General features: G+C 45.8%; 1 protein-coding gene across 1 annotated transcript in view; it reads right to left on the bottom strand.

Moving 5' to 3' along the window:
* Positions 1-27,410, bottom strand: part of LOC138492324 (clustered mitochondria protein homolog) — a 1,100,229-nt gene that overhangs the window by 837,110 nt on the left and 235,709 nt on the right. The window contains exons 6-7 of the mRNA XM_069619372.1: positions 14,308-14,462; positions 9,233-9,358 (exon numbers count right to left, since the gene is read on the bottom strand). Of these exons, the coding sequence (XP_069475473.1) occupies positions 9,233-9,358; positions 14,308-14,462 (281 nt within the window). The remainder of the gene's footprint in view (positions 1-9,232; positions 9,359-14,307; positions 14,463-27,410) is intronic.

Below are 27,410 nucleotides of genomic sequence, written 5' to 3'. Positions count from 1 at the left end.
AGATCTCGCGGTTCCTGAGCCTCCATCGTGGGGACAAGAGGGAGGACGTTGTGGGACTCCTGCACTGCACGGGGACTGGTCGCAAATTGGCAAATTGGCAAATCTTCGATTCCGGTTGTTGTTCTTCAAGCACACAAGCTGGTGTCCTTCCCCCTGGTTAATCCTAACCAGCTCCGAGAATGGTATCCAGGTGGCTTACGGGCTGATTGGTCCCACCAACTCAAAAGAAGAAGTCCTTGAAGGGCTTCCCTAGCGAGATGAACTTGATGATTCGGACCTGCAGCAGGGCACCACCGGGCAAACCAACGGTCCAGTAGTTGCAGCAGCTGTCCTCTTCCACCTCATCTTCGGTTCTTTTGTTCCAGTGGTCGACTCTGCCTTCCAAGCCAAGAGACTCGCTTTTAAACAGTTTTCTCACATTCATTCCAGCCTAGCTGCCACTCACCCAGCAGGGTAGCTGTCCTTGCCAGACAGTCAGCCAGCCAATCATCACAGAGTGCATTTGTTTCTCCTAGGAGACTAAGCATTGCGAGTTTCGGGCACCTCCCTCACTTCCTGCCCCCCCAGACACTCAGGCGCCAGAGGCGGTCTTCAGTCCTGAAGCCCGCCAGAGGCATAGAAACAGAGGGACCAAACTTGGTTTGGCACGCAGAGACAAACTCTAGAAGGACCTTTCCAAAAAGAAATGGCGAAAAAAGAAGAAGACCGGAGCCTGTTTAAACCAAGGGGGCTTAGGCGCCATCTTGAAAAACCTGGCTCCCGCAGATGTTTAGCTACCGGTATTCGCGGTTGAGAAAAATCATGGTAGTTCGGTGTAAAACCACTGCCACCAGCCATTTCGATAGAAAAGGGTAGCATTTGACTGCTACATGAGTTTCTAGACATAGGGGATACTAGGTAACCCCCTCCAGCACTCTATTGTAAGATAGGGTGTGCTGGGTCTAGGAATTTAAAAAGACTAGTAAAGTCAATGTAACTTTACATTATCTGGGAAACAGTAGTTTATCCCAGAGAAGGTATCTAAACCTTTGGGAAGTCTAAAAGACATCCCTGTGTCACTGCACTGAGGCTGCTGTATAACACACATAAAGAGGATGCCAATGGAGTTATCTAAAACCCCATAATCAAAGAACACAAGAGTAAAACACACACCAGAATACATGAGAGAGTGGGGAAAAAAAGGCTCACACTCTCTCCAGGAAAGAAATAAGTCCTCAAAATCCAGCTAAGTTGCTGGGGGTCTCTAAGGTGAATGGAATTATCACATTTATGAGAATTCTTCCCTAAAACGCACTTTGAACCGCAAGTAATTTTGGTGCACTGGAAACATTGAAATATTTAAGTATGCATCTTGAATATCCATGTTGCCATGTAATCCACCTGTTTTAAAAGTAGAATCACTTCCTGTACGGTTGTCATTCTGAATTTTTGCGGTTTTACATATGCGTTTGCAGGGCGCATAGGCGAGTCCTTTTTGGTACAAGGAAGTATACTAAATAAACACCCTGGTTTACTTTGTGAATGGGGACATGCTCAATTGCTTCTTTTTAGCAGATGAGACTATCTCTGCTTGAAATGAAATATCAACTTGTGCTCCTGTGACATTCTTCTGGATGCTGGCAGATGGTGACTCGGTTTTTCCAGAAATTCGATAAAATGACCTTTGGACACAGTGGATAGCAGCCACTGGTCTTATGTGATCCCCTCCCATGCGTCTGAATTGAGAAATGTGACCCCCTACTGGGGAAACATCGGAGGGAACCTAAATGGATGAGTCATTGTTTTGTTTGGGCTGAGGAGCCTCTATTGGCTGCACTCCTACCCCAACCTTTTCCGTGCCGATAACCCCTTTGAAAGGTGGACTGAAAAGGGGCTGCCTTTGCCTGAGAGGTGTACCACTGGGATGATGCTGATCCTTCAGTGTAACCTGACTGGGAAGTTCTTGGGTAAGCCCGTCCTCGAAAGGCACGCTGTGTATTAAAAAACCCACGTAGAACATAAGGTTTGTTTGAGATTTGCCCTAAAGTTTTAAGAGTCTCGCGCTCTTATTTAGCATTTTCTATGGAGTCCTCAACCGCTTTCCCAAACACATTGCTCTCTATAGGTATGTTATTTAAGGTGGCATGAAGCTTGAAGCCAGAATTCCCAAGCTAAGAATGTCGTTTTAGAAGTGTTCCTTTTGTAACTATTCTTCCTGCTACATCTTTGGCGTCCAACGAATTTTATATAAATATTGTTGGCAACTTGTTTATCTTCTCACACCGTCTTCAAAAAGTGCGAGAGCACGGGTTCTGGAACAGAGCCTAGCTGTTCTGGGACAATATTGCATTGGGCTCTATTGTAGCTGGCGAGCATTGTGTTAGCAATTCTGACCTGGTACGACACAAATGTGGACACCTTCTTCCCAATGCATACAGCCTTTTGCTCTCCTTCTCTGGGGAAGCTTCAGTTGTTGCTAATCGAGTTCCAGCCCTTCTTGTGTAGTTGTTATAACCAAGGAACCTGGTTTCAGGTGTCCCCTGACATACAAAGGATCTGTAGGTGCTGGCTTAAAGGTATTTTCAATCCTTGGATTTACTGCCTTAGTTAGAGAGGGGGTTAATAAAGATGGTTGAATTCGCTTAGTTATGGGTTGTAACAATGGCATACATTTTCCAACAGATTTTCATTAAGTATGTCAAAGTCTATGGCCATTACGAGGTTGGAGGTAACCCGCCGGTGCTACCGGAGAGTTGCTGCCAACCCTGTAACACCGATTCCACTGCCGGATATCCAGGTGCAACCAGGATATCACAAGGGGCAGCAGAACGGTAAATTCCCATTCCCACGGAGTCGCATAGGGCTCCATGGGAATGGGTACACTGAAGCACCAGCACAGTAGCCAACGGTGCTAGTGCTTGTGGGAATCAAGCTGCACCTCACTGAGGAGGCCCAACAAGACTGAAACATGTCTGGGGTTGCTTGTACTTCCTTATCTTATCTTAATAATATTTGTAGAGAGCAGTATAAGCCCGGAGGCATCTTGGCGCTAACAAGAGGCAAGAATCAAGATAACAGGATTAAAACAGAAAAGTCTTCAAAGCGCGGCGGAATGCAATGTGGGACTCGGTGCTGCACAATGTAAGAGGAAGTTGGTTCCAAGCTTTAGCAGCAGCCAGCGAGAAGGCACAGCCCCACCCTCCGTGCAAGTGAGCCTGAACATGGGGGGGGTTGTAAAGTCCTGAGATCCTGGGACCACAGAGGCCGGGCAGGAATTTACAGAGCAAATTTATTTTGAAGAAACTCTGCACCTAGACCATGGATAGCCCTATGCAGAGTGTCTTAAAACTGATGTGTTGCTCAACAGGGAGCCAGTGAAGCTGTCGTAACAGTGGGTCATATGAGCACCCCAGGGTGGATGTAGAATAGCCCTAGCAGCCGCGTTCTGCAAAAGCTGAAGACGACGTAAAAGGCATTTTGGAAGGGCCATATAGAGAGCATTGCAGTAATCGATGTTACTGATGAGGCTGACACAACCGGTGCATGGAGCTTAACCGGGATATACAGAAGAACCTTCCGTAATGTGCGTAGCTTGAAATGGGCCCTTTGAACCACAGAAGAGATCTGGTTGGCCATAGACAGAGGGGAACTGGCCTAGCAGTTTGGGCTGGGCTGCTACCATTGGTGGAAGTACACAACTGATTTGCAGATGGCTGGATCCCTTTTGCAATGGAGCAGACGAGCTAAATAAATGGTGTAGAAGGTTTCTTAGAGCAATGCCAGTGGTTCAGATTAATTCAAAATCTTCCACCCATCACTTTTGTGGTTATGGTGCTTCAGTGGTTGACATGTCAGTAGGGGCCTGATTTCCTGTCATGTCAGGCCTGCCAAGGGAGCAGTGACCCCTACCAGCATTCTCGGAGTATGGTGGTCTGGAAAGGGTGCCGGTACGTTGCTACCGGCATCCTTGTTTCCGGACTGCCATACTCGTGAGTTTGGATTTTAAAATGTTCTGCAGCCTTTTTAAGCAGATTATAAAGGATCTGGTTGTCTATTAGGGAATGTGCTATGGGTTCATCCTGAATGTCGGGTGATAATAACAAATAATCACCTGGGTCATGATATATGATACAGCATTTATAACATGCCTGTACACAAGTGTTTTTAGGCGCGACAAGACAAGGAGGGGTAAACAGAGGGAGGACAAAACAATCTTACTAGGCCCTGTGACATTCAGATCGCGCAAGTGCAGGGAAGTGTAGAGGGAGAAGTGCCGAGGTGGTCAAGGGAGAAGTGCAGGTAACTCAAAAAGTGCAGCCAACGGGTGGCTCATAAGTGCAGAGAGAAGGAACTGCATGGTTGCAGACAGACCACAAGTGTTGGGGGAGACGGGAGGCAGTGCAAAGTGCAACTGGACATGCAGGAGCCTCGGCCCAAGTTCAGAGGGTAGCCAGGTGCCCAGTGCGTGGAGCAGTCGGGACATCAGCAGGGGAGAGGAAGAGAGAACCCGGAAGTGAAGAGGAAGGTCTTGAGTTGCTTCCGGAACGGAAGTGGTTCTGCTCAAGTTGAGAGAGGCAGGGAGGCTGTTCCAGAGGGAGGCCCCAGCCGAAGATAGAGGTCTGCCCCCAACTCTCTGCTTGGAAAATCGACTGACCCGGAGTTGGAGGTGGATGAGCAGGAAGCTGAAGAAGAGAGAGGTTTAGGAAGACAGATGCATGGAGCGTGGGAGAACACATGCATTGGAGAACTGAATAAAAGGTGAGGCTTTTGGCTTGGAAGGCAGAGTCAACCACTGGACAAAGGAACCGAAGAAGAACTTTAAGAGGACGCCTGCTGCAACTCCTGGACTGTTGGTTTGCCCGGTGAAGCCCTGCTGCTGTGCTGGAACGAATTTGTATCAAATTTGTATCGACAGAAGTCCCTGCAAGGTGACTTCTCCCTTTGAGTTGGTGTAATCAATCAACTCCAAAGTAAGCCACCTGGACATTCTCTCACAGCTGGTTGCATTTCCACAGAGTTGCTGCTGGAAACCGAAACGGCAGGGATAGGAACACCAGATTATGTGCGTTGCTTTTAAGTTGGCCAAGAGCTCCAGAAAGATCCTCTGGACTCCCAGGAAGTAGGATTGACCGAGACTGAGCCCCCTCAACAAGAGTGCGGGACCCCAGAAGCAAGGAAAGTCCATCTCGACAGCCAGACACCGCCGTGTTGCTATTTGCGGTAGTCGCGAGAAGCTGAAACACCAAAGTGCCACTTGTTCGAAGAGTGCCAGTTGCGAGCGGTGACCGTCCCATTTAAGTGCACGAGTCCCCACGACAGAGGCCCAGGAACAGTGAGCTCTGCACAGGAACAGGGGTCATCTGCTGCACTTTTTCTTCAATCCAAAGGAACTGTAAAGCCTGAGAGGACTTGCCTCTTATTGTAGAGTTGCTTGCATCTTCTACTACTCACAAGCCTAAATAGCTTGTGGCCCTACATTGATTCTCATTTTCTTCAAAGACTTCTAAAACATTGTGCAAAGACTTTTCTTACTTACCTACCAGTGTTTCAGCTCATATAAACTTTTGCCCATTGACTTTGGCTTAGCCTATTACACCGAATGACTATGCTTAGTGAATCCAAAAAGTATTTGCCTGCTTAAGAATATTTGTGCTGTCTTGCATGTTCTAATAACCTTTTCCTTTGACCAATTCCGAGGAATGTTCTAAATGCAACAGTAAGATATTAATGTCCCCAGCACCTTAGCTATTGAAGTCACCTGAGGGTGTAGGTTGTGACTGTGGACCATCTCAAAGGGGTCTTTAATGATTTAGAAACTAATAGCGTGTAGTTTTGGAGTGTATTTGTGTGTTGCTTTTATATTGCTCCCTTCTGAAGAAGGCTTATTCCAACTGACTGATAAATTAATAATTGTTTATTAAAGAAGCCTTGCGTGTAAGTGTTTATTTGAATACTTGTCACTGTGACTCTGTAACTCCACTACAGTTCACATTGACCCCTCTTGAGATAAGCCTGGCTGCTCAACATGCTACCAACCTGTGTAGTACAGACTTATACCACAGGTAGGTTGGGTTCCTATTGCCAGGAGGTCAGGGTTGTTGTAGTGCACCCAAAGGGTACTGCATACAATCTTGCCTAACAGGTTTTGACTAATCTCTCCAGAGTTCCCTGTTCACTATAACTAGGGTGGCCTCCTAAAATCAGTCCACCAGACCAGATTCTAGAAATCCATCTTGACATCAATGTCCTGTGTCACAGTCTATTTCCTCATGAAAGGAATCACTTGATTTGGGAGTGTGAACAGTTTATATCCAAATATATAGAGGTCTTTAGCCCTATTTGGGGCCTCTAGTTGTATCATGTGTTTTTCTTTTACTAAACCATCCCTTTCTGTGGTCTACAGTTGCAAACTCATCCCCAATGCTTTTGTCCATTTCCTTAAAGGATGTCCTTATGTCCCAATTAAAGTCCAGGTGGCTACAAAATGTATAGCCCATAACTGTTCTAGAGCCATGATGTTTGACATGATAGGTGGCACGCTCATGTCTCCAGTATCCTTTCCACTGCTGCCCACATTCGTTTCCAAAGCAGAAGTGGGTTGGTTTAATCTGGTGTTGGAATTATAACTTCGGCAAGTTGAGTTATAGGGTCACTTTCAAATACTCTTTCCTCTGCCTCAAGCTCTGGAATGTCATCCTCATGAACAGTGATTTTTTTTTTAGGGGAATGGGAAAGATATATGGCATGCGAGTAATCTATCTAATGAGACCTATGGGCAAATAACTGCATTTTTGGGCATAGGCTTACACTCACCTGTAGGAGTGTTGCAGATATCGATAAGTCCAACTACAGACTCAAATGTACTCCGCAAGTGTATGCCATGGGGTAAATTGTTCAAAGAAATCCCACACCAGTTGCAAGTGAACTCCATTGGTTATCTGCAATCTTTTCCATGGCTCCTCTCTTCATATTCTACCAGTCTTATCAGAGTCAACTATTGCGCGCTTGTTGACGCCTCAGGAATTGATTTCCCGATGGCACACTGCCATATTGCTTTTTTTGTAGCCTCAGGGACACTGTTTTTCAGAACAGCTTCCCTGCATACCTGGTGACATCGTTCACTGGTACACCAATTCAGAATCAGTATTTATTTTGGGTCTGACATATGCAGAGGTATCACTCTTCTTGTTGTCCCCTGTGGCCATGCTGGTATCTTTAAGAGCATCACACCACTTTCACTTCTCATCTTGTAACCTTGCCTCGAGGCCAGCAGCTACAGTTGGGTGTTCCATTTATGTCATAGGGTATGGTTCACTGATGTTTTTGTGCCAACTGCAAACCGCTATGAGCATATACTTAATTTCCTTCAGATGTGTAACTTACAGAAGCCACCAAATGAGGTTTTCGTGATCTAAAAGATCTAATTACTAGTTACAGGTGTCTCGTAATTGCAGTTTTCTTGAGCATGGATGTTGAAACCACAATACAGGCAGCACTATCCTTTTTTGATTTCGCTGTAGACTGCTAAATTTGCACTAGGACTCAACAGGATTTATTTTGCCCAAAGTTGGGAAAGTACGTCAGAAGAAATGCAGGCTCTGAAGGAAGGCTTTTAGAAGTTTGAGAACCAGAGCTCATTAGGTCATCTAGGACAACCAATATCAGGTGAGAGTTCGGGCTACACCCGAGCCTCAGCATGAAAAAGAGTCAGGGGAGGAAAAGCAAATGTGCCCATAACATTAGTAAGTGTGGTGAAATGACCTCAGAGTCCATGTAACATGGCCAAGAGCCAGAGTCGTACTTCCACTGTTGTCATGCAACTGTGTCACCAATCCAAACAAACCGAGAAGCTACTGAGATGCACGAGTACTTATGGGATGCTGAAGTAAGTCATGTGTGGAGCAGAGTGAGGGAAGCAGAAATTTCATCCATGTTAGAGGCTGTAAAAGTGGGCAGTGTAAAAGATGTGGTTTAACCTATATCTAGTGCATGTCCGATATATGCTGTTGCCAGCTGAAGTCCGGGTGGAAAAGCAAGAGTAAAAACATACCGTGGTAAAGACTGCAAGATGATGGGCTTATGTAGGGAGAAGAGTGATCGACCAAGGAGAAGAAGCAATGAGAAGGAGACTGTACAGCATGGCCTGTTGGTGACCATGATCAACAGCCGTACCACTAAGAGAAGCAGAAAAACTAGAGCTAATGAAACAAGGAGCCTTTACCAAAGCCCCGACTCGGAGAAGCGAAAGGAGTGACAAATTCAGTCAGCCATATAGATAAACCCCCTTACAGTTCTTTGATTCCCTACAAACACGCAAATACTCAAGAAATAGGGTGTAAAAATATTCCCAATTGATCCATAGGAGACAGGCCTCTGCTTCCACAAACACAGCTCAATAGGTAAGCCTGTTTTAGTAGTACCATCACAGCAGTTCCCCAGGAAGTATTGTTATCATTACTGCCCTGTATTCTGAAGAGGAACTTCAAGGTAAGCTGCCTCTTTAAATCTGCATGAATATGTAGGTGCATTTTCTACCAATTGAAACTCCCTGCTATACTTGTTGGCCTTTCCATCTCTTCGTGAGACACTGAGCAATAATCTATAAAATATGGGAAGCAAAGTTGCTACAAATAGTTTTAATAGTGACAAATTGCAATAATTAACATGAGCACTTCCAGGCCCATACTTTCCATGTATCACCCTAGAAAGCATATGTGATAAATGCTTACATTCGTTGGATAATGGAATATAAATTGCCACAAAAACATTCTAAAAGGGAACAATTGTTATTTTGCCTGACCAATCAACATTTAACCCTGAGTTCTGGTCTATTTCCAAAAGGAGTGTCTTGTCATTAGCATTTCAAGGCTTTGGATGGCGCTGCATAGGCACTCAGAAAGGTGTGGAATGGACCTGGCATATGTGAGGGACAAGCCGAGCCACCTTTCAACAAACAAACTACCTTTTCAGCATCATCACAAAGTATTAAAACACAGTACTAAAGACTTTCCATGTGCAAGTACCCAAAACTGCAAACCCCCACTGTCCGACATAGAAAGCGATTTAAAACTCAGCATTGCAAAGTTTTTTTATACGTTTTTTAAAAACCCTCCTTTATAAATTGTATGCTCTGTGAAAAGCTCCAATGTGTGGCAGTCACGCAAGGACTTCAACATCAGTAAACAAATCAATTGAGATGGTGATGAATACATATTTTTCTACTTATTACATTAATAAAGCACACATGCGTTACCTCTTTTTCTGTAGTATTGCAAAGTTTTTCTTGAAGGCGGGGCTCATTTGATTCAATAGCTCCACAAGACTATGGCTCAGGTGGCTGGGATTTGATGGTTTAGGATTAAATGTATCAGCTGTTGACCTACAATGAAAATAAATCAACAATAAGTGCAGAATAATGAGACCTCATTCCAATTACCAGATCTCTTTGCAACACCAGCATCTTACTCCTAAACCTTCAAGCAGTACAGATTAATGCGGACAAACTAATCTCCGACAGAAAATAACCTGACTACATCTCCCATGTATTACCTAGACAACCATAGCTGGCAGCGAAATAAAATAAAATGTTACTCACTGTAGCGACTAGCGTACTCCTAGTCCAGAGTCCCCTCTGCGCCATACTTATGGGATATTCCATCCATCGAGATGGGCGCACTTTTGTAGCACCAAAAAACAGTCTTTTTTTATTTTTATGCGAGACCAGCACGTGTGCAGCTTTAGTACAGCCTTCCTGCGCCCTGAGCTTTACCCTTCAGTCCTTTTCGATCACGAAAGTTGGTAGCTAGTTTAGCAATGAAAGAATACTTTTTAGGGAGGACAGGCTTATGAAGGAAAGGGGATTCTGGACTAGGAGTTCCTTAGTCACTAAGGATAGTAAAACATTTTCTTTCTCCTACGTTCCATCCCCTTTCCGTCACACTTATGGGAGATTGCCAAGTCCGGGAAGGAGAATGCGGGCCGGGGGACATGGGCAAAGTGATCTATCTGATCACTGCGCTGCACCGTAATTGGCGTAGGAATTTTTCGTCTGCGCAGTTACACGCAGCGCAGTGATCACATAGATTCCATTTGCATACAATGATTCTAAATGTAGGCACAGTTTTTCTCATTAATATTAATGAGCGATATCCTGAAAAACAGTCAGGATTCCAGCCCTCGAGTTGGACAACCCCGACGTAAAGGGTTCTTTCTGCACAAAGGGCCTGTAATTCGCTAACGTTACTCACTGTAGTAGTGATGGCGACCAGGAATGCCACCTTCCATGAAAGCAATTTAAGGCCAATGGTGGCCATGAGCTCAAAAGGTTTGTGACAAGGCATTCAGCACTACATTAAGATCCCATTTAGTATGAGGAGCTTTAACCGGTGGGTACTGATGGAGAAGCCCATCAAAACTGAGTTTAACCAATGCAAAAGTGAAGGATAAAGAATTGAAACTCAAAACAGGCTCCAACAGGCAAGTCCTGCAGGAATGTATTTTAATAACCGTGGTTGCCAATTCTGAGATGAAAGAAAGAACAGTATCTATAGAAGATGAAAGAGGGTTGAAACCCTTGTCTTGCCATCAATAGCAAAAACAGAGCTATTTGCTTTTATACTGCGTCCTCGTAGATGGTTTGCACGCTGCACGTACGATGAAAACACGATTCTCAGAAAGGTCAAGGTGAACCAACAAACTGGTCTCAGGAACCAGTGCACCAAGTTCATTGATTGTGGGTAGGGTTGCCATACCAAACCTTTCTGATGGAGGTGGTTTGGGATCTCTTGCAGAAGAATTTGTGGATCGACATAGGTTGGAGAACCAGAACCTGGCTGTGCACCATTATGAATGACTCCCTTCTCCTGGTATTGCTTGGCATACAATCTGGCACTCTGGTTTGTTATCAGCAAAGTCCAAAATCTTGTTGGGGCCCCAGACCCTTCTCTGGTGGTTTTCTCTTTCCCACTGTGATGAGGAAGATTTCCTCCAATTATCTCATTATTGGCTTTCGGGTCTCAGACCCTTCTCTGGTTATACCCAGTAGTGAGTGATAGCTTTGTGATCCAGCCTCACTTCTATTCTTGCTTTCCCTCCAGGTCTCCTGTACCTCCCATTACCTTGCCTGGGACCGCAGTACGTCACTGGGACTTCCTGGGACTACAAGTCTTCTCTCCGGCTCTGCTGGCTCTCTGCCATTGATCTGTCGGTTGCACTTCTGTACTTCTTCTGCAGCTCTGCTCTCCTGCTTGGTTTTCGGCCCGGGTTCACTCCTGCAGAACCTGTGGAGGACTCCCATGGCATTTCACCAGTGTCCTCTTCCCTCCAGTCTTCCGGCACAGTCTGCCTCCCTTGCACTGGCTCACCTCCACTTCTGCTGCCAGACCTGGCAGAGTTTTGACACAGCCACGCTTGACCCATTTAATAGTCCTTTGTTCTTTTCTATACATTGTATCCAGTCCTCCCATGTGGATTGTAAAAGTCCTTTGTCTCTGTTAACAGTTTACTCTTCAGGCCTGCTCGGGGCCACCTCGTCCTAGTACCGTTGGCTTTATATCCCATGTAACAATTATACATAGGTTTGCTTTCGAGGAAGTGATTTTGAACAGAGGGGAGGACTAGGGAATGTTTGGGAGTGACAACATTCAATGGGATATAGCCCAGGTGATCGTCCTCATCACCAGTCGGGGAGTCCCTACCCATGAGGTCTTCTGGCATTAAACCACTCGTAGAAGGACTTTTGGTTAGCAGCCGCACCTCCCTAACCACATGGAAAAGGGCTCCCCCTTGAGGAGAAGTGACGACACCTTGTGAATCGTTACAGGGAAACTTTCAAGACACTCACTGTAAAAAACTGCACTGGCGCCCTAACATCGCTCAAGGTGACATCCTCCCTGCTACCGCACTAAGACCCTTCCACTTGAAGCACTCCTGCCTCACCTGACCATATAACGCCCCTTAACTGGAGACTCATCACCCCTCCAATCGCACACCGCCTACTCCTCAAGACAGACAAATCCTACCACTTTTCAAGAAACCAATAGTGGGCTCAACAACCTCAGCAACTAGAACTCCATCTCACCAGATTCAATTCCTAGATAAGATCCTTTAGTAAGCCGTAGCCACACAACTCCTCCAACACATCGATGCCAACAAATGCCTTCTGTCGTGCCAATCTGGCTTAAATCCCAGATGTTGCACAGAAACGGCTACCATCAAGTTGATCGATGATGCCCTCGAAGTCCTTGATTAACACTAGCTGACATTCTACATTGCCACATGGGGAATCAGTGAGATTGTCCTCAGCTACGTCAAATAATACCTTACTAACTGCCATCAGTTCAAACAAATGGATTTCTCCTTATCGACAACTCTAAACATCATCTGTTGAGTGGCACAAGGATCCGTCCTCTCCCCCATGATTTTCAATCTGAATATGTAACTGCTCGGATCCTGGCTTCACACATCAGCCCCATCCACTAGTACACAGATGACATGCAGCTCTACCTCAACATATCCTCCATCGAAAACATTCAAAGGCTCGAGACCTGCCTCATATTGATCCAGTTGTGGATGTCCAGTGCTTCCTTGAAGCTCAGCCCCTCCAAGACCACACTCCAACTGTTGGCCAACAACACTTAACACCCTGACATCCAGACACTGCTCTCTGCTATGAACCACAAGAGATTCACACCGCAGCTGGTCACCTGCGCCAAGTCTGTCATCGACAGGCATCTCTCCTTCAAACAGCACATACCAAGGACACAAACGGCTTGCACCAACTTTCTCTCCTGTGTAAAATCAAGCCTTTCATCCCACAAAACAACTTCAGCTCTGCTGTCCAAACCTTGGTCCTCTCCTACCTGGATGGTGTCCATGCTCTTTTGTTGGGCCTTTCCGACGACTAACCAGGTACCCTCTGAGAGGTGTCCTGCATGCTTGCACATGACAAAGTACTCTGCTGCAAATTCAACCATATCACCCTGATCCTCAACCAACTGAACCAGCTCCCACTGCAAGCACAGTTCATCAAATTCAGCTGCATCGTCTTCAAGGCTGTCTCCCTGAATATTGGTGCCGGAAATAATCCCATGATCAGATATGATCATGACCTATTGACGGTAGCTTCATTAAATATTAAGGGGCCAAATAAAAGATCACTTTTGGCGATCAAATTTAAGAGACATTTTTGGGATATTATTTTCATTCAAGAAACCTATTACAGGAGGGGTCAGAAGAGACACAGGGGTTGGCTATAGGGGCCTCATATTGGGCATCCCATGAATTTAAGAAAGTTTCTATTGAATAAATGAATGCAGGTTGAGGGAGTTACCATTGAAACACTTTTGCAGGTCAGGCTATTACTTTTTGTTGGGCATATCAAGGGTACTCTAGCAACCATTGTCTGTAATATAATGCCTGAATCGGGGACAGATTGAGTTTGCAGAAACCTTAGGCTAAGAATCCGTAGGGAAGGGTTTTTTATTTTTTAATAATATTGTGGACTTCAAATTGGCTGTAAATTTGTTTAGGGTCGATACAAATGTGTACTCTGTCAAGCCTCAAATGTCACCCATTGGAAAATGTCTTCACAATCGGCTGTGGCGGTTCATTGAAAGCAGACATCGGCAAACACCAAGCAGCACAAAAACCAGCTTGTGCTTCTCCACAAATGTGGTCCCTTCATCCCTGCCCAAAATTTCAGAACATGTGTCCATGAACAGGCTATCTCCCAATAAGACAGTGGCAGCATGCCTCATGACGGGATAAGAAAAATCAACCATATCAGCCTCACACCCAAGGAGCTACAATGACTACCCCTTCAAGCGTGTATCATGTTTAAGATTGCTTACATTACCAACAAGGCAGTCAAAACAAAAAACACCAATCGACTTGGCCGAGAAACTCCTCTCTCCAAAACACAGCAAGTCGGAAAACAAAGACGAGTAAGAGGGACTCTCTGGAACAAGTTACCACTGCAGATAAGACTGCCTCCCTCAATCTTGCACACTTCAGGAAGGACCAAAAGACCCTACTTTTCAAAGAGCATCTCGCCACATGCTGAAAGCTCAACTCAATTCTACTACCCAGCGTTTTCCCCCACCCCTCCACCACAAGCCAACCCAGCTCCTTTGCAACCAATGCACCCTACTTTTAACCCCTAGGTTCATCCCCTCTGTACAGTGCGTCATTGTTTTCCAGCCGAGTTTGCACTTTATGCATCCGATGCATACTACATATGAGCTCTAGGATAGCCATGACAAACTAAAATAAAAAAAATAAAAAAATCAAATTAAAAGTCTAAGATGGAGACACTGAGTCAACACTCACTGGTTGGTGTAGAATCCTCTGTTCGAAGCTGTGATGTTTACATGATGATCTTCCAACGTAATAACATTCAGGTACATTAGGTCTCCGTGCATCTTACGGTTTCCCGGAGGTGGATTCCATCCGCTCATCATTAGGGCTTTTAGACATTGTGGGGGCTGCATTGAGACAGATTGTATTACATCTTTATGAAATAAACATGAACAGGTTCACATTATTTATTACATTTGTATAGCGCACAGCAGCCCTTGGGCGTAGAGGCACTGTTACTTGAAGGGAACTTAGTTACAGGGAGCGGACACAAGGGGAGCAGCAGTTATACAATGAACAAAAATAGAGCAAATATACATTAGGATACATAATATACATAGAAGCATGGTGCATTTATGTGAAAAACAGGTTTGGCTGTAAATTATGGCATACTTCAGGCGAAGAGCACAATTTTCATGGCTTTGCAAAAAGTCATGAGGGATGCCTCTCCGCAGAGGATGGGAGGTCGGGCATTCCAATGTGAAGGTGCTAAGTCACTAGACCGACATATATAAACAAAAATGGTTAACGGGCACAGTATACTGGGATTATTTATACTAAATGTACATTTCCATGCGCTTTGAAAAACCAGAGGGTGTTTTACTGCCTAGACCCCGGGAGTCCCTTACTCAGAGCCATAGCTTTCTCATCCATACCCTGGGGACAAGTGTGGGAGGATCACCTGGGTAAGGGTCCTCAGGGAGTGGGGGAGGAACACCCGATGGCGAGACATGATCTCCCCCCTTTCCAGATACCCCTGTCCCATCCCATTTTATAGGATATTCCAACTTCCCAGATCCCCCCCCTTTCATACACAAACACTGAGCCAGATTATATATATTAGGGGGCGCGGCTAGCGGCCATGCTGCGAGGTCGACTATCTGTGCAGCTCACGCATGATCCTGCTACATCGATCTTTGTACCAGCCTGATTTCACATGAAACCGCATGAGAACAGGGTCCGATGCTGTGTGGACCGGAGCCGCACGCAGGGTGACTCTGAACAAGACGCACGCTGGAGAACAGAGTGGTAGAAGATTACTGCGAGAAGGCCCAAGATGGTGGCCGATGTGTCTCGATGAGCTATCAACGGGGCCGTGATTAAACAAACCTCTATCGACGAGCGATTAGAGTGAGAGAGTGGTCCAGAAGGTGGCAAGGCAGTCACGGAGCAGACCATGTGATGGCCAGCTCACACGAGCGGTGCTGGGCCTATTTAGCTGCATGTTAGGCAAGATTGCATGCAATACCCTGTTGAAGACTGCACCAGCCTCGTCCTCTTGGCAATAGTTAACCCAACCTTTGGAATAAGCATGCACTACACAAGTTGGTAGGGTGACTGAGCAGCCCGGGGTCAATGTGAGCTGTAGCGTTGCAACAGAGTTTCACATTGACAAGTATGCAAGGTTTCTTGATTAAAGAAGGATTTATTAATTTAACAGTCAGTTTGAATAAGCCTTCTTCAGAAGAGAGAAAAATATGTAAGACTTAAAATATACTTCAATAAATACACACTCAGTTTCACTAAAATCAGCAAATACCCATTTGGGATGGCACAGACACTTCCTACACCCTGAGGCGACTTAAATAACTAGGCCACTGTGGACATTAATATATCACTGATACATTTAGAGCAATACTGAGTTTGGTGTAAAAAAGTAAAAGGTTAAGGGAGAAAACAATGGTTAACACATTTCTCAAATAGGTAAGCACTTTTAACCCCCCACCCCAATGCAATGTAGATTAACCCTTTCCTGCGACACAAGTAAAACAAAGTCAGAGGATAGAAGAGTCTATCAGGGAGCAAGGACAGCCAAAGTCAATTGAGCAAAGTCTAGGGGAGCTGAGGTTCTTCTTGAAGGTAAGTAAAAAGTCTTGCACAATGTTATAGAGAGTTTTTGTAGGAAATAAAAAAACACTGTTGGGCCACAAGCTGGGAGGCCTGTGAAAGGCAGAACTGCAAACAACTCTACAAAAGGCAGTAAGCCTCAACTGAGGACAAGAAAACTACACAGCAAGAAGTACCCCTTAGTTCACAGTACCTTAGGTCTGAAGAAATTGGTTCCAACTGGCTTCTGTTCCAGGTGTAGTATGGCAGATCCTGTTGTTCCTGGGCCTCAGTCGTGGCAACTCGAGGGAGGACGTCTGGGGACTCCTGCACTATGGTTTGAAGGTCAGCGGCAGGAATGGGCAAACTTCAGAGCAGCGGCACTTCGCAGTTTCAGCTTCTCGCTAATAGCACCACTGCGGTTCTCGGATACCTTATGGGCTTTCCTCCTTTCTGGGATTCAGCACTCGAGGTGGCTCAGGCTTGGTTAGTCCTGCTTCATGGGATTCGGTAGGATCTTCCAGTAGCTCGGGTCTGACTTAAGGACGACACTCTATTCTGGTGTTCCTCTCCCTGGCACTTGGTTCCTGCAGCAGCAATGGAAGTACAGCCAGCTTCGAGAGGATTTCCAGAGAAGTTCGTCTTGGGGTCGATTGGTTCCACCATCCCAAGGGGAGAAGTCGTCCTTTGCAGGGCTTCTCTAGTCGAGGCAAATTTGGGGTTTCAGCACTGCAGCAGGGATTCACCGAGCAAACCAACGGTCCCGGAGTTGCAGGAAGCATCTCTTCCAAGTTCTTCTTCGGATTCCTTTGTCCAGTCGCCGACTCTGCCTTCTGTCTAAAAGACCTTGCCTTTTATGCAGGTTTCTAACACTCATTCGCAGCCTAGCTGTTAGGCAAATTTTGTAAGCAGTACCCTTTGGGACCATTACACACAACTAGGACTACAGGTGTAAGCAAAACCAACCTTTGGTATAAGTCTGTACTACACAGTTTTTTGGTAGCGGGGCTGAGTAGCCAGGTTCATCTCAAGAGGGAATGTGAGCTGTAATGATGTTACACAGAGGTCTACAATCACAGGTGTTCAAATAAACTCTTACACTCAAGGTTACTTTGTTAAATACTTTGAAGGAGGAGCAAAAAGGCATAGGTTATCAGAACATAGAAAGAATACGGTTATTTCTAGGCCGTGCAGCTATTTTGAGTTCACCAGAAGAGTCAAGTCAATTCAATAGGCTAGGCCAAAGTCAATGGGCTAAAGTCTTGGATAGGATAAAGCAGTTCTGGTAGTAAAACAGAAATATCGCTGCCACAGTCATTAGGAATAGTTTGTAGCAAGAAGAATCATATGTTGCGTCACAAGCTGATTAGGCCTGTGAGTTGGGAAAGTTTCAAGCACTTTAACCGCGAGAGGCAAGTGCTGATTTTACAGTACCTTCACAAATTAAGAAAAAGATGCAGCTGGTGCCCTCTGTTCCTGACAGTTCCTGCAGATCTCGCTGTTTCTGGGCCTCAGTCATGGGACGTCGGGGGACTCCTGCACTGCACTGGGACTGGTCAAAAAGCTGGCAACTGGCAAATCTTCAATTCTGGTAGCTGTAGTCAAGCACAGAAGCTGATGTCCCTCTCCCTGGTTATTCGGTTTCCTCCAGCACTCTGAGGAAAATACAACCAGCTTCGAGAATGGTATCAAGGTGGCTTACCGTCGAGTTGATTGGTCCCACCAACTCAAAGGGAGAAGTCGTCCTTGCAGGGCTTCTCTGTCGAGATGAACTTAGCAATTCGGACCTGCAGCAGGGCTTCACCGGGCAAACCAACGGTCCAGGAGTTGCAGCAGCCGTCCTCTTCAAGCTAGTCTTTGGTTCTTTCGTTCCAGTGGTTGACTCTGCCTTCAAAACCAAAAGCCTTGACTTTTAATTCAGTTCTCTCCCATTCATTCCAGCCTAGCTGTCACTCACCCAGTAGGGTAGCTGTCCTTGCCGGACAGTCAGCCAGCCAATCACCACAGACTGCATTTGGATCTCCTAGGAGGAGTTTAACCAAGAGAAGGTATATAAACCTTTGGGAAATCTGAAAAACGTGCATGTGCCACTGCACTGAAGGTGCTGTGCGTCAATGTAAAAAGATAATGCCTATTGAGTTTGTCAGACTGAAAACCAAAAGAAAGTGTTCAAATCCAAGAAAAACAACATGACTGGGTGAGAAAAAGGTCTCTCTCTCCAGGATAAAAATGAAAAGTCCTAAAGTCCAGCAAAATAGCTGGGGGTCTCTAAAGTAGAAAGGAATTAGCACATTTCTGATAATTACCCCCAGCACTGGACTTGCCCAGGGCGATGCAGCGATGGAAGAGCGCACCGACATCCTCCCTTGCTGCAAGGTGGTGAAGGCAGGGAGGGAATAGACCATTAACGGGACAAGCGGGCCGGCTGACCCAGGCCTCTGAGGGACGGACTCCATACAAGTCACAAGACGAAGCGCACAATGACCGGACGAGGTGGCCACTCACAAGAGGAGAGCGCAGGAAGGGGACGGTGCATCTCTAAGAGGAAGACAAGGAGGAGCCTTTCCTGTGCGTGGAGCGCCATTAGGGACATTGTGTTGTGATGTCCGTACTAAGTCGGCACAGTCTTGAATCCAGAAGCTGTTACGCTCACCTGGTATCCACAGGGACGCCACCCAGCCGGGTTACTCGCTGGTATGCTTCTCAGCTTTGCCCTGATGTGGTCTGCGGGGAAGGTTCTGCCTGAAAATACAGGAGGACTGTGTTCAAGACTGACCAACCGGGGTAAGTATCCTCCCTCCACCCCCGTATGATTTGTCCCTCTGGCTCCCTCTCCTCATCTTGTGGTAGAATTAGGCGTGCTCTCCGTCCTGCCTTCTTTGCAGGGGCGCGTTGTCTTCCATGGGTGAGTGCGGTCCAGTTACTTCACTGACGCCGGCCCGTTTGATATTGTTCAGGTAGGTCTTATTGCTGTTCTTTAGTTTTGTTGCTATCCTGCACGCCTTTCTTTGTTTAAAATGTCCCTTTTTTCTCCCTTAGGTATGCAGAGCTTCAGCGCGGCGAACTGGCTTGGTTGAGCCCCGCTGGTAAATGATGCCACGTTAAGAGCGCTATGATGCGGTAAGTAGGCGCTATGCGCAGCGCTGTAAAGTCTTGCCTTTGCTAACCTGCATTTTCCTTCCTTGTAGGTCGCAGTGTTCTTCAGCGCGAGTGGAATGTAAGTGGAGCCAGCCGAGAGGCCACCAGCCAGGTAAGCCTTTTGAGCAGTTCGTAATTTGTAAATATCTCTACTGCTTTCTTTAATGTTGCCTCCATCTTCCTCTTTCAGGTCGTTCTGTCCGGGAGGCGTGCAGATTCGAGGAAGCTGTTCTCAGTAGCTGCGAGTGTTTAAAGATGAAGACTGCAGGTAAGATGCTGCTGCTAATGATGTTCCTTTTGTCTCCTTGCAGGTTCTGCTTCTCCGAGGTTCGAGAGAATAGCTGGACACGGTGAGCGTCACGTTGCAAGCTGCAAAGTAACGTGAAGCGTGTTGTCTTGCTCGGGTGTCGTTTAAATAGTCCCAACAAAATAGTCCAGGTAAAGTAGTCCCTAGGCTACCACACCCAAAACACTAGACCGCATAGCTTGGTCCATGTTGGCTGACAACACAATAAAGTAGTTCCCAAACACATTGTTTTTCATGGTGTACGAGCCCAGCGCCATAGGCGCCAGGACTGGCCCCATGAGGGCTTTTGAAGAGGATGCCAAGCTCTAGAGGCCAGAGTCTGGACTCCACCTGGCCAATGGATTTGCCAGAGTGGGTTTTGGGCGAGGGTCGTGACAGAAGCCTGACTAGAATCGCAAGGGGAAGGGCAGACAGACCGTCCTCCTTGCGCACACAGGCTTCTATAACACAGTGCAGCAGAGAAACCCAGAGAAATGGCTGCATCATCGCAGGTGAACCTGCAAAGAAGGCCATATCCTGGCAGCAATAATTGATGCAGTTATACTGGATGTTGGTCTACTGTGCCAGGATGTACGTGTGTTAGGACCGTTTTGCTGAAGTTCTACCCAACTTCATCAAAACCGTTCAACTGAGACAGTACCAGACTCCACTCTTAGGATAAGGCTGTACCACCCGAGTTTGTAGGTAGCGTAGACTGGGCAGCCAGGCTCATCTTAGGATGGAGAGAGGGCTGTAGAATTAGTGGAAATGGTCCACAGAAACACTGAAACACTATGTATTGTAAAAAACAAATGGTTTAATTAAATACAAGTAGGCCCAGATAAATATTGGGGGAAATGAGTACTTATAAGTACCATTGCATTATATATAACCACAATTATAGCTTTAAGGTACACAGACCAGAGCATATAGCCTTATTTGGAACACCTAACAGTAGTTCTAGGGAAGTCAATCCTTTTCATACACATTCAGTATAGGTCACACCTATTCTTGGGGAGTAAAAACCAATGGTTACTTTCAGATTAAATTCAGTAATTCAAGGGTAGTAGACCCTACCAGTTGTACCGTCAATCAACTGGACAATATATGTTTTGTGAATAGTGGAACACTTATTCTAGGTGCAGTAAAAAAAAAACTACAACTACTTTTGTGATAACATACAGTTATACTAGGTGAGTAAAACCTAAGGATGTAATATTCAATGACATGTGCTTTTGAGATCATTGAAACAGATTGAGATAAGCAGCAACACTTGTAACTTATTTTAGGATGGCACACCGCCAACTCAAGGTAAGCAAAACGGTACGACGTCCTTTCATCGAGGGATGCATTTTCGCAGGTTTTTTACTGGCAATTCTTTGCCGAAAAAACTCATTGCATTTTTGGGGGTGGCGGGAGTTAGAAAAATATAAACTGGGTGTGGGTGTTTGGGAATATATAAAAAATTGAAGGGGATGGGGAACCCCCCCTCCCTCTGGCCCCCCAAAATAAAAAATGCGATAGTTTAGTTAAAAAATCTGCAGTAAAAAACCCAGTGAAAAAACATCCCGTAATGAAATGACATGGAACCTAGTAAAACCCATATACTTTTTCAATGAGCTATCAGCAACTTGGGGCAGGTATAAACCTAAGGCTGTTTTGTGTCTGTTTGGGGAACACTCCTACAATCATCCTAACACAGGACTAAAAGTGAAACCAACAGCATTACTTTTGGGAAGAAGCACAACCAAATCACAGAGGAGTGCTATACCCTTACATCTACTTTCTGTTAGAATGGTGAAACAGTTTCTAAGGAAAGAAAGATGTTACATATACTTTTCAGAATAGTGCAACGCACATTCAAGCTAAAACTGTTCACACTCAGAGTTGCAGTTACCAACCAGACTCCTTTGCAAGTAAGTCACTTTTAAACACTCTCTCTTTTCTAGGCAAAAGGCCCAAAGCTTTAAAAGTCATTCCCTTATTCTTGGAGCACGAGTCTTCTCAGTGGCAGAATGGAGGGGGATGTGGGTGGGTCACTAGGGTCTAGTGTCCAACAGGCAAGTCAGGATAGGTTTTTAAGTAGCAAAAGTCAGAGTTCCTAAGGAAGACTGTTCAAACAGTCAAGTATTTTACTTTAGATTTAGTTGAGGGTCAAGGGGCTTCACAGAAGACACCATAGGAGGATTCCAGCAGTGAGCCTGGGTGAACTGGACGAGAGACATCCCAATCACAGAAAACACCCGAAAACTACACAGGAATCACAAGAAACTTAAGGTAAGTACCCAAGCCAGCACAGTACTTGAGCACAGAAGATGATTTTGCAGCAGGAAGACTTTAGGATCTGCAGCCAAAAATCTGGTTGGTGGATTCCTTATTGTGGTGACTGAAAACAGGACCATGGAAGGGATTTTGCAGCAGGGATCAACGGGAAAGGCTCTAGACAAGGTCTTCTTCGCGGCTCTGTGGATTTGGCACCTTTTTCAGGAGCACAGAGAAAGACAGACTATCGCTGGTCGGATTCTCGTCGTTACAAAGGTCCAGCACTCTGGTGACGTAGACTTTTTTGGACTTGATTCGTGTCTCTGGAGATCCAGCAGGTTGCCCCGCACTTTCAGCAAGATTCGGAAGACTATGCACCGCACAATGGCTCAGGGTCCCAGTGTACTGGAGTATTGCAGCCCTGCAAGGTCGCAGCACGGCGTGGAATGGATCAAAATGCAGGTCATCTTGAGTGTAGTGGGTCTCACCAAGCTCTGGGTCAGAGTCGTTTTTGGAGTCCCCAGTTCATTTGGAAGGAAGGGCTACAGGAGGCACAGGTTACACAGCAGGCTCTCCGGTCGCTGGATATCATCTCAGCTGCTTCTCCATCATCCTCTTCGGTTTTGGTTCCAGTGATCGACTTGTCTTCAGCTTCCAGGCTCAGAGTATTTAACAGGAACTAGAGAACAACTTCTGCATTATATCACTGCATTTTTCAACAAGGGGTAGTCTGGTTGTCCAATCAGGACAGCCAACCCCACCCTCCCACTGGGATTTGTCCCCGTTCAGGCAAGGAGGAAGTCAAAGGGCTCTGGAGTTTTGGAATCCTGCCTCGCTTCCTGCCTTCACAGACAGACTGGAGCCTGGGCGGTGAGTCCATGGAACTCCCTCAGAAGATAGAAACCACACAAAGGAATTTCCTGCCCTGAATGTCAGGGAAAGGAACAAGAAAGGATAAGGAACACTAAAATGGTGAAAAAACAAGACTGGGGACATGGCTGCCTTTACTGGGGTTGGGCACACGGCTCGCAGTAAAGGGGCACCAAATCAATAAAAGGTATCACTGCCACCAGTCATTAAAAGGTAAGCTTGTCCCTGTAACAATTGTTACAGTTTTAATGTGAAAGGTGATACATTGTATCTCCCCATCACTACACATGAACATGTAAAAAGGGATCCAAGGATAATTTCTACCCTTGGGAACTGTAGTTCTCTCAAGGTTAGAGAGAGAAAGTAAAAAGGGGAGCCCCAAGGGACACCCAGCAACAACAGGCACTTATTGACAAAAAACTGTCAAAGAGGATATCTTTTAAAAGACACTATGGAGAGTCTAAAACTATGACGCCCATAAAAAGAATAAAAGATTCTGTGAGTGTGGAAAAGGTTCCCACTCACAGGAGGTAGAAGGAAAATTAATCCACCAGTGAAGCAAAAAGTTCGGGGGTTGACAAACATTGGTCACTGCGGAGCTCAGAGTGCAGGACAATACGACCAACATCGCCAGCACGCAGACCCAGGTGGTTGGCATACTTGACCTATTGAAGATTCTGGAACATCGGGCGGAAGACGCAGGAGGGAAGAGCATGCAGTAACAATGTCCGAATATTAGGGCTGCCGGAGGAAGAGGAGGGCGGAGATCCTACGGCTTATGTGGAGGACCATGCTCCGGCAGGAAGTGGGCCCAGGCACACTGATGCAGGTGTTTACTGTTGATAGAGCACACAGATCACTGATGAGGAAGCCTCCACCGGGTGCCCCTCCGAGGCCAATTATAGCAAAGATCATGAAGTAGGTCAGCGAAAGGGTTTTGGCCTTCTCCAGAGAAGGAACCACCATTACTAGAGGATCTTCGAGGATGGCGATATAGCCGGACTACACTGCGCTGGTCGAACAGCGCAGAGCAATGTTTGTGCTGACCAAGGAGCGCCTAAGACGAGCGAATATGCGCTACATGTTGATCTATGCAGCCAAAATGAAAGTCTTGCGAAATAGATGGTTGCATTTTTTTAAAGCACTGCAGAAGCACACTCCTGGATTGAGGTGCAGCGAGTTCCCGAGCGCAGGCAAGAACACTCCCTAGCCTTTTGGCTTTTCTTCACCCTATAGTCTTGCTGCAAAGGCTGGTAAATATGGGATGAATGTAGGAGCAGGCAGTTCTGGGTTTCCTGAATGGTACGGGCACCCAGAAGGCTGCTGCGGATGCAACTGTCAAGAACCCTAGTTCTAATTTAAGATGCCAGTTTTGCTGCGTCAAGCTGCCACACGTCACCTGAAGGGGAGGAATGCAGGGGGTTCGGGAGGGGGGGGGGTGGGGGGGGGGTGGCGGCTGGGCCTGAGCAGGCGATTCACTGCTTGGCTGTTTGGTTTAGTTGGTAGTTATTGGGTTGTTTTTACAGATGTTGGGGAAGGGAGTAAAAACTGGTGGGGTGGGGGAGGAGGTTGTTGTCCAAAGGGGAGAGGGAGGAGAGTGGGTGGAAGTGCGAGAAGTACATGTGTTAGAAGACAAGCGGGACCATGGAAATTGGGTGTTCAAAAGCAGAACAAGTTACTTACCCATGGTAACCTTCTTTTGACTGGATGTTCCTCCCACGTATTCCTCATCTTTGATAATAGATAACTAGCTACAGAAAAAGAAATTCGGCAGAGGGTGATGTCCGTCTATGCAGTCACCTCGATGTCCCTCGAGGGTGATGTCATCGAAAATTATATATATATATATATATATATTACATGGACGCAGTAGCGTCCATGTAGTTATGGTTAAGTTGGTGTTTCCATAGGAAGAGCATTTTTTGGGCGGCTTATAACTTCGCTCCCTCTGGACGAATCCTCACCAAACTGCAAAAAAAGTATATGGCCCACTCTGAATTGTTTTGCAAAGTATGGAGTGGTTTGGTCCAGGGGGGGGGCAAAGTTATAGGGGGGGTTCCAAAACGTTTGTTTTTTCCCATAGACATAATGGGAAAAAACTTTGCGCATGCCTACAGCCCAAACCGCTGGACGGATTTACACCAAATTTGCGGCAGGAGCGGGGGCCTGGTCCCAAAAGTGTGATTTTGCAAATTTGTTGTAAATCTGTCCAGTAGTTTTTTAAAAAATGACCAAAATGTAAGGCAAAAAAATGAGTGATATCTCGGTTCGCTTCGCGGACAGACTTCCCTGTTCGCTCCGCGGACAGTGCCCTGATTGGCCGAGCGCCTTGCGCGATGTCCGCGGACATCCGACGTGTTTGCTGATTGGACGGCGTGGGGCGTGGAGCGCGTCAGATTTTTGGTCGCGCCCGACATCTTGCATTCGCGGACGACCGCGGACTGCGAGGTGAAACCTGGTTTAAAAATTGTATATAGTGGAGTGTGTTGGTGTGTAAGAGTGTTTGGGGAGGGTGGGGGAGTATGAGATAGGTCCAATGTTGTATTTTATTTTTATGTGCTAGACGCTTTTGTTGTGTTCGATTTGTCTGCCGACAACACGGCTGTTCTGAAATGTTCGTAAATAAGCAGAATGGATTCAGTGTCAAGTTGAAAGTGTTCTTAGAACACTCGCGGTGTCCTGAAATGTTCGTACATAAAGAAAATGGGGGTGTTCTGAGGACGTTGTCCGTATTGTGTGCCTGCTTAGCTGTATCCAATGAGGGAATGGCACAGAGAATGAAGTGGAAATTGTAGAAGGGCCGTCTAAGAGTTATGCGCTCTGCGGATAGGGCGTGCTACATCCGGGGTTTTCCAGCAAATCCAGCATGGAAAGAAGACTGTAGGGATCAGCCAATCAGATGTTGAGGTTGTGGATTTGTGTTCAAAGAGGCTGTGTGTAGTGAAGATGGCAGAAGTGGAGAAAGTCAGAGTGTTGGTGCTCGGAGATATGTTTGTGCATGGTTTACAACAGTATGCTCAATGCAGGCATGTTGCAAAGAATTTTGATGTGAAAGGAGTGGAGGTGGTGTGGAGCACTGTGCCTGATTGCAATGTACAGTGAATTGTACACGTTTGTGAAGATATGGGCAGGATCAACAGTCCCCATGTGGTAGTTTTGCACTATGGTCCTTTCCATTTGGGCTATGTCAGTGCCCCTACTTTGTTGGCAGACTTGGAACACTTGGTTCAAGCAGTAATGAACATCCTTCCAAATACCAAAGTATTTTTTTCTGGATTAGTACCTAGGGCAATATGGGACAATAGTTCAGTTTTTTGTCCTCAGCAAAACAATGCTAGGTGTGTAATCAACCGAAGCATGTGTGCCTTTATGCTTAGAGCTGGTATGTTCTTCTGTAATAATGAGAATATTGATTCCAGTAATGCTGTTTATTTTAAAGAAGATGGCATTTCCTTATCTTGTATGGGAAATGCCATTCTGTTTTGGAATGTAAGGGTTGCTTTGGGGAAGGTTATGTGAAGATTTTAGGAGTAAAGTAAGAAAAAAAAACAAGAAAAAAAATACAAAACAGGTGTCTGTCAAGCATCTGTAAAAAAAAACAAAACAAACGGCTCTTTTCAGAGCCAACTTCAAAGGGGAAATGGGGCACACTATTTAAATTTACATTCACCACGCTCAGATTTTCGATATGTCCGCGGACATGGCGGTAGTCCGCGGACATGAAAATCACTAAGAGGGGGTTAGTATGTTCTATGTTACATGTATATGAAGCCAGGGATATTATGGTTAAGTTGTGCTACCAAAAACCTATGAAATTCAGTGAAAACACTTAGTTAAAGGGACGTTATGGTTCAAAGTAAAACCGAAAAACCCCTGAAATTCGGCAGTTATGGTAAGATAAGCAACCATAAATCGCGCCACCATGCACTGCTAACACTAACACCCAGGACATCAAAGATGACATCACAAATGTCATTGATGACATCACTGATGACATCACATGTCTGGCTCCCCCTTTTTTTCCTTTACTGACATATCTAGGCCACATGGTTTTGCTCAGTAACAGTCAAGGGGCCTCATTACGACCCTGGCGCTAAGGGATTACCGGTACCGGTAAGGGTGAAGGTGCAATCAGCCTTTCATCCTTCCGTGGTCGATAAATGAGCACCACACACCGTGGGTAATAATAAGCACCGCTTAGATACCGCACGGTTCTTAGCGCTATATGAATGGGAAAATATTATTTTATTATTGACGTACTCTGTTGCAAAATCTTCGATAGCAAATAGTTTGACGCCCTAATAAATAAAATGATGATTTTTACTGAAGATCGGCTGGTGAGACTAATTTATGTTTTTTAAAACAGGTATGTCGCCCCATTTTGCCTATGTCACGATTTACAGACTCCAGCGGTTGGGGTCTTCAACTGCCAGGTGCAGGTCCAAATATGCAACTTCATGACCCTCACCGTTTTGTGGGACAATCGCCAAGGCCCAATATGCCCTTACGCAGTACTAGCGGCTACAAACAACATACCATCCAATAGGGTGGTCTAATGGCTCGTTGTTGGAGCAACCTTCCGATTATCAGAGCGACCATTTACTGCTTTTATCATAAACCAACAGCCTATCTACCGCAAAGGAACAACGCGTGGCTCAAAATAAACTTTTGCTGATCGACAGCAGAGACAATA

Source organism: Ambystoma mexicanum, chromosome 10, assembly GCF_040938575.1.
Source record: "Ambystoma mexicanum isolate Mex_15411 chromosome 10, UKY_AmexF1_1, whole genome shotgun sequence".
Taxonomy (NCBI): domain Eukaryota; kingdom Metazoa; phylum Chordata; class Amphibia; order Caudata; family Ambystomatidae; genus Ambystoma; species Ambystoma mexicanum.
The sequence above is the reverse complement of the archived record's forward strand: the minus strand, read 5'-3'. Positions and strand labels throughout refer to the sequence as shown.